This window comes from Schistocerca nitens, chromosome 4, assembly GCF_023898315.1.
Source record: "Schistocerca nitens isolate TAMUIC-IGC-003100 chromosome 4, iqSchNite1.1, whole genome shotgun sequence".
Lineage (NCBI taxonomy): Eukaryota > Metazoa > Arthropoda > Insecta > Orthoptera > Acrididae > Schistocerca > Schistocerca nitens.
The window spans coordinates 313,879,752-313,894,657 of NC_064617.1; the positions used below are offsets into that span (position 1 = coordinate 313,879,752).

General features: G+C 44.9%; 1 protein-coding gene across 1 annotated transcript in view; it reads right to left on the reverse strand.

Annotated features, from left to right (window-relative positions):
- Positions 1-5,802: 5,802 nt before the first annotated feature.
- Positions 5,803-14,906, reverse strand: part of LOC126252272 (uncharacterized) — a 53,762-nt gene continuing 44,658 nt past the window's right edge. The window contains exon 4 of the mRNA XM_049953144.1: positions 5,803-6,139. Coding sequence (XP_049809101.1) covers positions 5,803-6,139 — 337 coding nt within the window. The remainder of the gene's footprint in view (positions 6,140-14,906) is intronic.

The window sequence follows — 14,906 nt, forward strand, 5'->3', positions numbered from 1 at the left end:
GAAGGGTAGTAGGAGTAATCCATCTAACTACAGACCTATATCATTGACGTCGGTTTGCAGTAGGGTTTTGGAGCATATACTGTATTCAAACTTTATGAATCACCTATTGATACGTAATCAGCATGGTTTCAGAAAACATCGTTCTTGTGCAAAGCAGCTAGCTCTTTATTCGCACGAATTAATGGCCGCTATCGACAGGGGATCTCAAGTTGATTCCGTATTTCTAGATTTTCGGAAAGCTTTTGACACCGTTCCTCACAAGCGACTTCTAATCAAGCTGCGGGCCTATGGGGTATCGTCTCAGTTGTGCTACTGGATTCGTGATTTCCTGTCAGGAAGGTCGCAGTTCGTAGTAATAGACGGCAAATCATCGAGTAAAACAGAAGTGATATCAGGTGTTCCCCAGGGAAGCGTCCTGGGATGTCTGCTGTTCCTGATCTTTATAAATGACCTGGGTGACAATCTGAGCAGTTCTCTTAGGTTGTTCGCAGATGATGCTGTAATTTACCGTCTAGTAAGGTCATCCGAAGACCAGTATCAGTTGCAAAGCGATTTAGAAAAGATTGCTGTATGGTGTGGCAGGTAGCAGTTGACGCTAAATAACGAAAAGTGTGAGGTGATCCACATGAGTTCCAAAAGAAATCCGTTGGAATTCGATTACTCGATAAATAGTACAATTCTCAAGGCTGTCAATTCAACTAAGTACCTGGGTGTTAAAATTACGAACAACTTCAGTTGGAAAGACCATATAGATAATATTGTGGGAAGGCGAGCCAAAGGTTGCGTTTCTTTGGCAGGAAACTTAGAAGATGCAACAAGTCCACTAAAGAGACAGCTTACACTACACTCGTTCGTCCTCTGTTAGAATATTGCTGCGCGGTGTGGGATCCTTATCAGGTGGGATTGGCGGAGGACATCGAAAGGGTGCAAGAAAGGGTAGCTCGTTTTGTATTATCACGTAGTAGGGGAGAGAGTGTGGCAGATATGATACACGAATTGGGATGGAAGTCATTATAGCAAAGACGTTTTTTCGTCGCGGCGAGATCTATTTACGAAATTTCAGTCACCAACTTTCTCTTCCGAATGAGAAAATATTTTGTTGAGCCCAACCGACATAGGTAGGAATCATCAAAATTAAATAAGAGAAATCAGAGCTCGAACAGAAAGGTTTAGGTGTTCGTTTTTCCCGCGCGCTGTTCGGGAGTGGAATGGTAGAGAGATAGTATGATTGTGGTTCGACGAACCCTCTGCCAAGCACTTAAATGTGAATTGCAGAGTAGTCATGTAGATGTAGATGCTGTTGCTGCTACTCTATGGGGCGTATTGAACGGCTCTTTTGTGCAACAGGGCACAGTGGGTAAAGTACATTTGTGCTAACGCAATACATAGCAGAACTCGGTGCGGTGACGAAATATGCACGCACTAGCACAGCCGGATAACAGCTTTACACACCTTGTAAAGCTATTAAATATTATATCATTCCAATCGTTCTCGAGCATACAAATTCAACGACTTCCTGTAGTGCTGTCTTTTTCGGTAGTTGAGTGCGCATTGCAGTGTGGAAGGCTTACGCCCTTGCTCAACATCCTGGTCTCCAGTTCCGATCTGCCCTCTACCCATTTCGTATCGACAGTGAAGAAAGAGGATTAGAGTTCAACGTCTAGTCGACAGTCCGCTCATTAGAAACGGAACTCAACCACATTTTACGAAAGGATGGCGAATAAAATAGGCCGTGTTGTTATCGAAGCAAACATCCCGTGATTAGCCAGCAGCGATTTCGGGAAATCCGCTGAAAACCTAAAGCTGGGTGGTCGGACGGACAAGGATTTGATCCGGCATCCTCCCGAATGTGAGACCAGTGTGCTAACCACTGCGCCGCCTCGATCGGAATGTTTGATAAGAAAGCGTTTGTAGTGCCCATGGAACCGCGAAGGTATAACATTAATGGCAGAACATGAATTTTTGTTGCTTGGGTCAAGAGATGTGACGCCTCTCCGCTCATCTGATTAACTGTTTGTTACAGTGGGTACTGGAGAGTCAAGTAATTGTGGTGGAGGAAATTCAGTAGTTCAGTAAGTTTTCCTTCAGGATCCGGAAACAGCACTGACTTTCTTTTTAAGGTCGCACTTTGATGACTAGTGTCTGTAATTTGATAAATTTTGGGCAGGCCGTGGTGCTCCACTCAGTCTACTTATGCGGTAAGCGTTGTCCCCATCGTCTACGCATCTGAGACTGCGGGCACCGTTCTCCATGCAGCACCACGTGGAGGTGGGGCTCTGTAGAGGACATTTGTCTTTTTTTTTTAAGTTATAGGCGTGATTACTTCTTGAAATCTACAGCACATGACATTAAAAAATGGAAAATTTAAAGAATATACACTCCTGGAAATGGAAAAAAGAACACATTGACACCGGTGTGTCACACCCACCATACTTGCTCCGGACACTGCGAGAGGGCTGTACAAGCAATGATCACACGCACGGCACAGCGGACACACCACGAACCGCGGTGTTGGCCGCCGAATGGCGCTAGCTGCGCAGCATTTGTGCACCGCCGCCGTCAGTGTCAGCCAGTTTGCCGTGGCATACGGAGCTCCATCGCAGTCTTTAACACTGGTAGCATGCCGCGACAGCGTGGACGTGAACCGTATGTGCAGTTGACGGACTTTGAGCGAGGGCGTATAGTGGGCATGCGGGAGGCCGGGTGGACATACCGCCGAATTGCTCAACACGTGGGGCGTGAGGTCTCCACAGTACATCGATGTTGTCGCCAGTGGTCGGCGGAAGGTGCACGTGCCCGTCGACCTGGGACCGGACCGCAGCGACGCACGGATGCACGCCAAGACCGTAGGATCCTACGCAGTGCCGTAGGGGACCGCACCGCCACTTCCCAGCAAATTAGGGACACTGTTGCTCCTGGGGTATCGGCGAGGACCATTCGCAACCGTCTCCATGAAGCTGGGCTACGGTCCCGCACACCGTTAGGCCGTCTTCCGCTCACGTCCCAACATCGTGCAGCCCGCCTCCAGTGGTGTCGCGACAGGCGTGAATGGAGGGACGAATGGAGACGTGTCGTCTTCAGCGATGAGAGTCGCTTCTGCCTTGGTGCCAATGATGGTCGTATGCGTGTTTGGCGCCGTGCAGGTGAGCGCCACAATCAGGACTGCATACGACCGAGGCACACAGGGCCAACACCCGGCATCATGGTGTGGGGAGCGATCTCCTACACTGGCCGTACACCACTGGTGATCGTCGAGGGGACACTGAATAGTGCACGGTACATCCAAACCGTCATCGAACACATCGTTCTACCATTCCTAGACCGGCAAGGGAACTTTCTGTTCCAACAGGACAATGCACGTCCGCATGTATCCCGTGCCACCCAACGTGCTCTAGAAGGTGTAAGTCAACTACCCTGGCCAGCAAGATCTCCGGATCTGTCCCCCATTGAGCATGTTTGGGACTGGATGAAGCGTCGTCTCACGCGGTCTGCACGTCCAGCACGAACGCTGGTCCAACTGAGGCGCCAGGTGGAAATGGCATGGCAAGCCGTTCCACAGGACTACATCCAGCATCCCTACGATCGTCTCCATGGGAGAATAGCAGCCTGCATTGCTGCGAAAGGTGGATATACACTGTACTAGTGCCGACATTGTGCATGCTCTGTTGCCTGTGTCTATGTGCCTGTGGTTCTGTCAGTGTGATCATGTGATGTATCTGACCCCAGGAATGTGTCAATAAAGTTTCCCCTTCTTGGGACAATGAATTCACGGTGTTCTTATTTCAATTTCCAGGAGTGTATTAATGTTTAAAAAGAATAAAAATAAAAGTATGAAATCAGCGCCGTTACGGGAAGTGGTCTTTGAATGTATCCTCAAGCCCGAAGTCCCTGAGCAGCGCGTCCCATTGCTAGTTTATTTCACGAGATAATTCACGTCTCGAATGTAATTCATCTCTCTCGTAATTGTTCTAATATCTAAGTATCTTTTATTAGTGCTTTTATACCGTACATGTCTTGACTAGCTAGTTTACATGTTGTAGTTTCTCTATTTGACTGCAATGTAATTACAGGTTTAACGTGGAGCGCGTTCAGTAATCGGCCATGATTTACTACACTGAATCTACTGCTGCGGCCGGAAAAAGATCCTGTAAGAACGAGACAAACGACAACTGAAATGAACCGTTGAACATGACAGAAATACAACCCTTCCGCAAATAGCTGCAGATTTCAGTGCTAAGCCATCAACAAGTGTCAGAGTGCGAACCTTTCAACGAAACATTGACATGGGCTTTCGGAGACGAAGGCCCAGTCGTGAACCCTTGACGAATGCACGACACAAAGTGTTACCCCTCACCTCGTTCCGTCAACACCGACATTGAACTGTTGATAATTGGAAACATGTTGCGTGGTCGGATGAGTTTCGTTTCGAACTGTATAGAGCGGATGGACCTGTACCCGTGTGGAGACAATCTCATGAATCCATGGACCCTGCGTTCAGCAGAGGAGTGTTCAAGCTGGTGGAGGCTTTGTAATGGTATGGGACGTGTGCAGTTGGAGTGATATGGAACCGATGATACATCTAGATAAGACTCTAACAGGTGGCACGTAAGTAACCATCCTGTTTGATCACCTGCATCCATTCATGTCCATTGTGCATTCCGACGGAATTCGGCAATTCGAGCAGGGCAATACGACACCCCACACGTTCAGCGTTGCTACAGAGTGGCTCCAGGAACACTCTTCTGAGTTTAAACACTTCCGCTGGCCACCAAGCTGCCCAGACATGAACATTATTGAGCATATCTGGGATGCCTTGCAACATGCTCTTCAGAAGAGATCTCCACCCCCTCGTACTCTTATGGATTTATGAACAGCCCTGCAATTTTCGTGGTGTGTGCTCACTTCAGCAGTACTTCAGATATTAGTCGAGTGCATGTCATGTCCTGTTTCGGCACTTCTGCGTGCTCGCGGGGGCCCTACACGATACTAGGCACGTCCACCAGTTCCTTTGGCTCTTCAGTGTAGTTTTACTATGTTAATTTAGTCATTTACATGTTTTACGTGGGGTCTGGTACAATAACCTGCCACGAACTATCCCACTTTCAGATTATGCTTTTTTCTTCAAATTTTGCTGGGTGCTAATATTTTATCGTTTCGTTTCGTATATGTGTTGTATATGTTATAGTTCATATGTCCCGTCGTTGGTGCTCATGTCGGAGGAATGCGTTGTGATGGAGTCTTCATCTGAGCTAAGCCACTCGTCTCGCCCTCGTCTAACTCGATGTCGATATTGTCTCATTTTTATAGACATTTTGTTCAATGTTGGAAATTTGATCTGGGTATTTGTTTAATAGTTCCCGTTTCTCAGCCCCCCTGAGTGTTTCTTGTAGTGTCTCTGGGTAATTCCTGGTATTTTTCTATGTTATTAACTGTAACGCTCAGAATACAGAGCTACGTAGGTGTTCCAGGCATCCATAGTCCCCATATTCGCAGTCGCCGCTGTCAGCAAGAGAAACGCGCTCCAAACGCACTGTGATTGTTTCAAACGTGATCAGCACGATCCTAATGGACACACTTTCGATACAGAAAATTGATTTCCAACTACTGTCAATTATAACTTCTGCCCGCCCTGTAGAGATCTACCAAACTTGCTCATACACGCAGTGAAATTTGCGCTGCTACTTTCGAACGACAGCGACGTAAGCGAGACGACAAGAAGCGGCACTTTGAGAGGTAGCCGCCAGAGGGACGGCGATCCATAGATTTTCACACCTCACTTTGCATTAATTTCGAGAGACTCCATTAGCAGGAGGCAGCGTGAGAGGGACTTAATGTGTGCCGGCAGCCGGCAGCCGGCAGCCGGCAGCCCTCTGCCGACGGTGCTCGGCGGTAATTAGTGAAATTGCCAATTAGGTGTCTAATGATCTTACGACTGTAATGTGATGGCAGTCGGCAATAACCGCCGCCTCCTCGTGAGACGCCGCCGACCTTCGCCGCCCGCGTCCTAGCGGCGGACGCCGCCACGAGGCGCTGGCGTCGCCCACTCGTGGCCGCGGCCGGCTGACTCTGTACACTCGCGTAACCCACCCACATGTCCAGCACGAAGGGTACAATAACATCTCTCTGTCGCGCACGAATGCTGATGTGCACAGTAAGGAAAAATATTTTTGTCATGTTGGTACAAACGGCTGACTTATCATCACATTTCCAGCAAATTTGGATGTTAACCGGCGCTCTGAAAAGCTATTCATTTGCACATCACAGCATCTTCTTCCTGTCGGTTAAATTTGGCGTCTGTAGCACTTCATCTTCGTCGTGTAGCAATTTTAACGGAAAGTAGTGTAACATATGATATGTTACTGAAAACTGGAAGCAGTGCAACAACTTTAGCCTTCCAACACACCTTTCCGGTACACCCTAATTTGTTCATCTGACGATGTCGAAGCTCTCACTGTTAGGGAGACCTGAATAGGGTCACAAGGCTAGTCGTGTACTCGGCAGCTCGTGATTTGTTCACCAAACGTCTGAGTGGAACTGTATAGAATAACGAAATCAAGGAACGCATCAGCAACCTGGGCACCGTTGTAAGACGCACTGTATGTTATGGACAAATAGGAATGGGTTTCACAAGATCTCTGCGGGATCTATATTGGTTCCTGTAGGGATTACTGTTGTGCAAAATGATCATAATTCATAAACATAAAAATTGTTCCACCACTGTTTACTTTATTCATGCTTTTTGTTTAGCAACGAATATTTTTGAATATTTTTAATGTATGCAACAGGTATGTCGGTAACATGATCAACATGTAACAACATATTACACAACTCTTTCTTGCCAAAAGAGCGATCTAATTCCTTGTGGCAGTCGGACTTCTTCTGCATTTGCCCCCCATTTTTGTGGTACCAGTATTTGCAGTCTTTCTATTAACATGCGAGACAAGAGTGACGCTCGGTTACTGAACCGATATTAATGACTTTTTCAATAAAATGACAGCAAAATACAAAACTGAATTTAGATATTTGTTGTACAGCATTGAGACTGTATTATGTATTTTTAAGTAAAGAAATTTGCACCTAAAGGATACTACAACATGGACTTCTCGGAGTGTGCATGGGAGGGGGAACGTATGCCACAATTTTCCACCTAAAAAAAATTTTCAAATACTACTTTGAAGCTGACGATATTGTCTAATATACACTCCTGGAAATTGAAATAAGAACACCGTGAATTCTTTGTCCCAGGAAGGGGAAACTTTATTGACACATTCCTGGGGTCAGATACATCACATGATCACACTGACAGAACCACAGGCACATAGAGACAGGCAACAGAGCATGCACAATGTCGGCACTAGTACAGTGTATATCCACCTTTCGCAGCAATGCAGGCTGCTATTCTCCCATGGAGACGATCGTAGAGATGCTGGATGTAGTCCTGTGGAACGGCTTGCCATGCCATTTCCACCTGGCACCTCAGTTGGACCAGCGTTCGTGCTGGACGTGCAGACCGCGTGAGACGACGCTTCATCCAGTCCCAAACATGCTCAATGGGGGACAGATCCGGAGATCTTGCTGGCCAGGGTAGTTGACTTACACCTTCTAGAGCACGTTGGGTGGCACGGGATACATGCGGACGTGCATTGTCCTGTTGGAACAGCAAGTTCCCTTGCCGATCTAGGAATGGTAGAACGATGGGTTCGATGACGGTTTGGATGTACCGTGCACTATTCAGTGTCCCCTCGACGATCACCAGTGGTGTACGGCCAGTATAGGAGATCGCTCCCCACAACATGATGCCGGGTGTTGGCCCTGTGTGCCTCGGTCGTATGCAGTCCTGATTGTGGCGCTCACCTGCACGGCGCCAAACACGCATACGACCATCATTGGCACCAAGGCAGAAGCGACTCTCATCGCTGAAGACGACACGTCTCCATTCGTCCCTCCATTCACGCCTGTCGCGACACCACTGGAGGCGGGCTGCACGATGTTGGGGCGTGAGCGGAAGACGGCCTAACGGTGTGCGGGACCGTAGCCCAGCTTCATGGAGACGGTTGCGAATGGTCCTCGCCGATACCCCAGGAGCAACAGTGTCCCTAATTTGCTGGGAAGTGGCGGTGCGGTCCCCTACGGCACTGCGTAGGATCCTACGGTCTTGGCGTGCATCCGTGCGTCGCTGCGGTCCGGTCCCAGGTCGACGGGCACGTGCACCTTCCGCCGACCACTGGCGACAACATCGATGTACTGTGGAGACCTCACGCCCCACGTGTTGAGCAATTCGGCGGTACGTCCACCCGGCCTCCCGCATGCCCACTATACGCCCTCGCTCAAAGTCCGTCAACTGCACATACGGTTCACGTCCACGCTGTCGCGGCATGCTACCAGTGTTAAAGACTGCGATGGAGCTCCGTATGCCACGGCAAACTGGCTGACACTGACGGCGGCGGTGCACAAATGCTGCGCAGCTAGCGCCATTCGACGGCCAACACCGCAGTTCCTGGTGTGTCCGCTGTGCCGTGCGTGTGATCATTGCTTGTACAGCCCTCTCGCAGTGTCCGGAGCAAGTATGGTGGGTCTGACACACCGGTGTCAATGTGTTCTTTTTTCCATTTCCAGGAGTGTAGTAAGTAGAGACATAAAAAACACAGGTTTTTAACAGAATGGTGGCACTCTGAAATAAAAGTCAATGTTCCAGACACAAACGTCGTTATAAAACCTTGCGCCAAAAATCAAAATTAAAATATATCTAAGAAATATTACTTAATACAGTAGAAAAACGCCGACTCACAAGCTACAAGAAGGTGAAACCAATTGCTTGTGTATTTCGTGAGTCATAGCTCCGGCCTGCATGAAAAAAGCTGTTAAAAATAAGCGATTTAAGTTTCAACTTGTGTTTTTTAATATTAGAATCGAACAAATCTTTAATCGACAATGTTAGCACTGTGTAGTTGACCCTTTCTTTGCCAATGTCGAAACACTCTCGTTTTGATTGGCTTCCGCTTACCAATCGAAGCGTCTTCGGCACGGTTGGAACTACTTTTCCAATCATTTCCATCTACATGTTACTTTGAAGCACTTATGTTTTACTTCGCGTAAAACAAACAAGGGAAATGACAAGTTAAGCAGACACGAGACAACCACATGCTTTGAGACTGTTTATTACAAACAAGTGAGGTTAGCCGCGTGCGATTAGACGAGCGTTCTAAGGCGCTGCAGTCATGGGCTGTGCGGCTGGTCCCGGCGGAGGGTCGAGTCCTCCGTCGGGCATCGGTGTATGTGTGTTTGTCCTTATGATAATTTAGGTTTAGTAGTGTGTAAGCTTAGGGCCTAATGACCTTATCAGTTAAGTCCCATAAGATTTCACACACATTTGAACATTTTTTGAGATGAGGTTACGAGGAGAAATCTTGTTGATAATTGTATATCAGTTGTTTATAGATTCTTCCGTTACTACTTGGTAGAACAATTCCACGTTAAGGTTGAATAATATGTACGGTGTCTTTTTTCTACTTATTTTTGTTTATTTCAAATTAGTTTACGGCTTACTGGGCCGCCTTCAAGAAACACCCGACTGGCGTCTGAAAGGCTCACTACTTCTTAGGTAATGAAATATTATAAGCAAAGATGCATTCCACTTGCCTAGAGTGTTATGCAACAAACTTGTTGATACCTCACAACAAGGATTGGCATAATTTTAAAGGAAGCACATAGAAGTTGAGCCCACATATTTCGAGATTCGTTGTTTCATGAAATAAACTTTATTGCTTAACAACAAGTACTGTAATTACAAATTTATACCTGGTCAAAAGAATAAGAAGGCGCTCAATAATTTAAAAAAATTGTACAGGATCAAGTCAATAGAATCTTTACAATCTATACCATTAGGGGTATACGGAACGCCCTATGCTTACAATGTTAAATTGAGCTAAAAGTTAGGAACATTTTCTCGTTTGTTATTTGGACGATACTCTTGATTTTTTCACAAAACACAGAGATATGTTCTGCTTTTATGCTGAATTATTAATTTTGAAAAAATAATGTATAGTTTTTCATATATTTTATTTTTTGGAAATGTTAAAAAAGTTATACATTTTAACAAGTATTTTACAATTTACAGCCATTAATACAAAATAATTCCACATATCTTTTAATTCAGATATATTAGAAGGTCTTAAGGAACAACTGCAGAAGATTTCATCTTTCTACTATAAATAGGCCCTGAGAAAATGTACCTTATACACAAAAAAAAACTAAAGTTATGGGAAATTAGCTTCCAAGTTTTTACTTCAGTACAAGCCTGCTCCATAGCTTGTATCATCAGAATCGTCCAACAGCTTCCTCTTGATGGCTCTGCTATGCTGTCTAGCCATCTTTGAATATACTTTTATGGCATTATCTGAAGACCTGAGCCGTTCCTTGTCCAAACAAAGCACAGCTGCGGCAGTTCGTAGTCCTACACAGATCCCCAACTTCTGCAGAACTTTGCACTTTGTTATATTGCCCTGATTGAATGATGAAACAACATCATAAACGCCAAAGTGTGTTTATACCGACAAACACAGTTTTAGGTAGTCTATTCCATATCACATGGTTCACACACTCATTTGGATTTTGAGTCCGGCCATGAAGACATTTCTTTAGTAGACTAATATCTGCGAGGTCTCGGAATATTGGTTTTATTTCATCCATTATGGCAGGTGGCAGGTGATGAGGGTGATTGTATTGTTTCTTAGTTACCTTGTCTCTGTTGTACTTGCACCAACTATCGTCTCCTTTTGGACATAGCCCATGTTGGGGATTCTCATTGTTTGGAGCTGTATGAAAAAACAGACCCCAGACTGCTCTTCTCATTAATTCGGCATCTGCTGTATTCTGTCTTATTGCTAGACCATATCACTTCTGAATATGATCTATTGTAGCATCTGTCAGTCTATTTTTCCCATCTAAAGTTTTTCCATCGCTCAATTTCTTGCCTTTCATGCTAGCCTTGAGCCGTCGAAGTCTTGATCCCATCCTTTTCTGAACATGGCCAACACGCTCCAGTTTGGAAATTTTCTCATCGTTACCATAGGGTCTCAGTTCCTCAATTTCTTTGAAAGCCTTTGAGTCACCATCTCCAAGATAATTTACGTATCTAACGTTGTACCATTTTACTGAGCGTTGATAAATACTTCTTATACCAGCAACTTCCATACCATCACTTGACCCATAGTAATTTGCCATGCACTCCTCTTCATGTTTTGTTTTCATTTTCTCCTTGCATCTGCAATGCTTGGAAAGTATTGCCACATCAACTACCTTACCAGTGTCCACACTTGTAGCTGTTACTACACCTTTCAGAGATGTGTGGCCTCTTTTCTGCCAGTTTCCATCAAAAGCTATGGACAAGCCTCTGCTATTATTATTTTCAACAACTGCTTCCTCAACAGCATCTTTCATGTTTTCCTGTGCCACATCTTCTACAGCAGAGCCTATTGCAATTATGTGTTTGTTAAATTTTGAAGGTGGAGGAGGGAGGTTCATCACACCACACAACTTGGCACCTGCAGCCCTGCCCTTTCCTATACACCGTAATCCATAAACCAGTCTAATGTTTGTATCGTATAGTTTACCTGTATTTGCAGTAAGATGTGAGGAATTGAAGAAAGTAACACTGTGTTTGCAATATCTGCACATCAACTCTAATTCACAAGCAAGTCCAACATGTAAGTTTGTTTTCAATGAAACACCACATTTTCCACATTGTTTGCAGCACACATTGTTCTCCAAAACTCCTGATAATAAAGAGGCGTTAATTACCTCATATTTTGTAGTCCCAGAATTTAGTGTCTTGTATTTTTCTTCAATTCCAGCTAGTTTTCTTCTTGAAGCACTTTCCGGTGTAGTGGCAGCAGCATCACTCAATGTATCACTACCAGAGTTGAGGTTAGTCGCTACTGGGACATCAGATACTGATGAAGATGAATCAGACGAATTTTTAGTACACTTTACTTTCTTGCGCCAATGTACACGCTTTCTAAATACCTTCAGACTAGGTCTTGGCATGTTGAAGGAAAGAAAACTCAATGACTTCTCCACATACGACTTTCACAACAATGACATGGATGTACTCACAAAGGAAACAATATAAATGGTGCAGAATCTATTGTCGACTGTCTAGCAATATAGCCGACAGAAAAGCTAACTCTCTTGTGCTCAATTATATCTCTGGCAAGGCTGTCTATATCAGGTATATTTCGCGTCTCATATACAAGGTGCGGAACACCGTGTGTCGAAATTATTTAAAAAAATTAGTTAAAATAGTTCTATTCACGTCATCCAAATATTTTATACATGGTATTAAACGAGAGTGTCTAAATTTTTCGAAAATGCATTTACCCAAAAATCGATTTTTTCATCGAAAAACTCATTCCGTATAGAAGGAATAAAAAAGAATATACACGAGCGAGAAAACGCAGGTAAGAAGTCACACCAACCAGACGTGACTGCACACTGGTTCAAACAAACTGTGTTTACCAATAAGATAAATTACAAATTAGTGCCACTAAATGCACTAACAATTCCCTGGCTTTGCTAAAACAGTAAATGCTAGACAAAGTATGGCTGGTGGAAAGCTATTAACAATTTATAACCTTAATAAAATCCCTTAAGTAATAAAATACAACCCCCCCTTCAAAATACAAAGAACTCCGGAAAGGCATATGATTTAAATGTGAGCTGCAGCTGGTACACCCCAGCAGAAACATTGACAATGATCCTTAAACAAATATAAAATCCCCCCAAAGCAGAAAATTAGATGGAAAAGCATTCAATTTAAATGTGGCTCCTAGCTGGTACACGACAGCAGACATATTAACAATGACCCTTAAAGAAATATGTAGGCTCCAAAAATACAAGAAAAAGTGGCATTTACAGCAGGCGGCTATCATAGCCAACAGGCAACCATCAGGCAAGTTTCACAATGAATGGAGTTAGTTAATGACTGGATAAAAAAACGAAGAACTCGACAGTTCATACTCATAAGTAAAGGGCTTTAGAACTTAATACGCTCCAGAACCGGCATTAAGGGTGCAAGGTTTAAACAAGTGGTTAAAGAGCAAATATAGCGGCAAAGAACTCTGGAAATGCAGAACACGCTTTCAAGCTTATGTGCTGGCCGAAGTCACAATACTGAATAGGTCAAGAGTTCCGGAATTAAATGGCGACGCTTCGCCGTGGCACGTATCAAACGATCAGATTTGCTTAACTTTAGCCAACACGAGGCGACTGCTGGAGGCGCCTGATTGTGGACCAACTTAGACGTTGTGCGATGACGGGTGTCGGCGCAGCAGATAGAAAATACATCTCTGTTGTGGCCCCAGGAAACAGGAAGGTGTCGTCCGCTACCACAACTACCCTTCCAACACGAATCAGAAGGGAAGAGTAGTCTGCTCAAGAAAGGCTACAAACGGGAGTGTCTAGGATGTAGGCAATATTAACTTACTCCATAAATGACCACAATTACAAGTTACGAGCTTAACACTCATAACATTACTTGAAAATTAACAAGGTGATATACCAACACTTGCAAGTCCAGTTACTAGGACATACTCATCTACAAAAGGTCCCTTGCCTTCGACACAGACTATGTTGCAAATTCAGTTTCATCAATTCAGTTTACAACAGAGAATCCTCGTACACTTGCAAGGAAAATGGCCTCGAACAGCAAACCGTTATCAGATACACTGACCGATGACCACCCACACAACCACTGCGAGTAGCGTTAATATGACAGGTCTAATTCAACATTAACACAGAGGTGGCATTACAATATCCAGTAACAATAAAAAACAACATTTAACTCCACTCAGGTGTGAAGAAGCCGTGACTTCCAGGATCCCAAGCAGGGGTGTTATTGCCTCCAATCCGTACAGGCCGTCTACGATGTGCCGTAAAATTTAAGCTTGCAGAATTTGCCCGGAACTTGCTGACCAGGTTGAAAGCGGCATCCGCTGCTTTTCCTGCAGCTGGCCGCTATCAATCCTTAATCCAGCCTACAAAATTTGCCTCCGGCCAATTTAACCACTCACGGCCTCTCGAGGCCCGTACCGGAGAGCAGGAGTCCCCCAAAGCCAACAAATTCCAGCTAACTGTCGGTACCAAGACCCGCCAAAATCCAACCACACACGCCTCGACCAAAGACCCTCGCATCCGACATATGATCAGGACCGATATCGGCCGCCCAAGTAGTTAGTGGCGCCAGCTGAGTGCCATTGCCTCCAAAATTAAAGCCGCCACGGCTCACTCCTTTCCGAACGTTGAGCTTACACTTTACACAATGGACAACCTTAAGCAATACACAATATTAAAGGTCAAATAGTTATAATGCTAAAGTCTGTGAGGGCTTGACGAAATCTTCAAATGTGTGTGAAATCTTATGGGACTTAGTTGCTAAGGTCATCAGTCCCTAAGCTTACACACTACTTAACCTAAATTATCCTAAGGACAAACACACACACCCATGCCCGAGGGAGGACTCGAACATGCGCCGGGACAAGCTGCACAGTCCATCACTGCAGTGCCCTGGACCGCACTGCTAATCCCGCGCGGCGTGAGGGCTTGACGTTGGCTGGGAAATTTAAACTGAGCACTCTTCATCTATGTTGTGCAACAAGCATATTTTTTAACATGGCAAATTAAATTTTAGGTAATGACCAGTAAAATACACCGTAATTAAAATTACAGTATTACAGGTTATATGATTATGATACCATTGCGAGGTCGTGACGTTGGCTAATAACTATCTAATTGAGCAATAGTAAGTTATACTGTGCAATAATCATATTTTACGTTTACAAAACAAGAATTTCACTCTGCAGCGGAGTGTGCGCTGATATGAAACTTACTGGCAGATTAAAACTGTATGC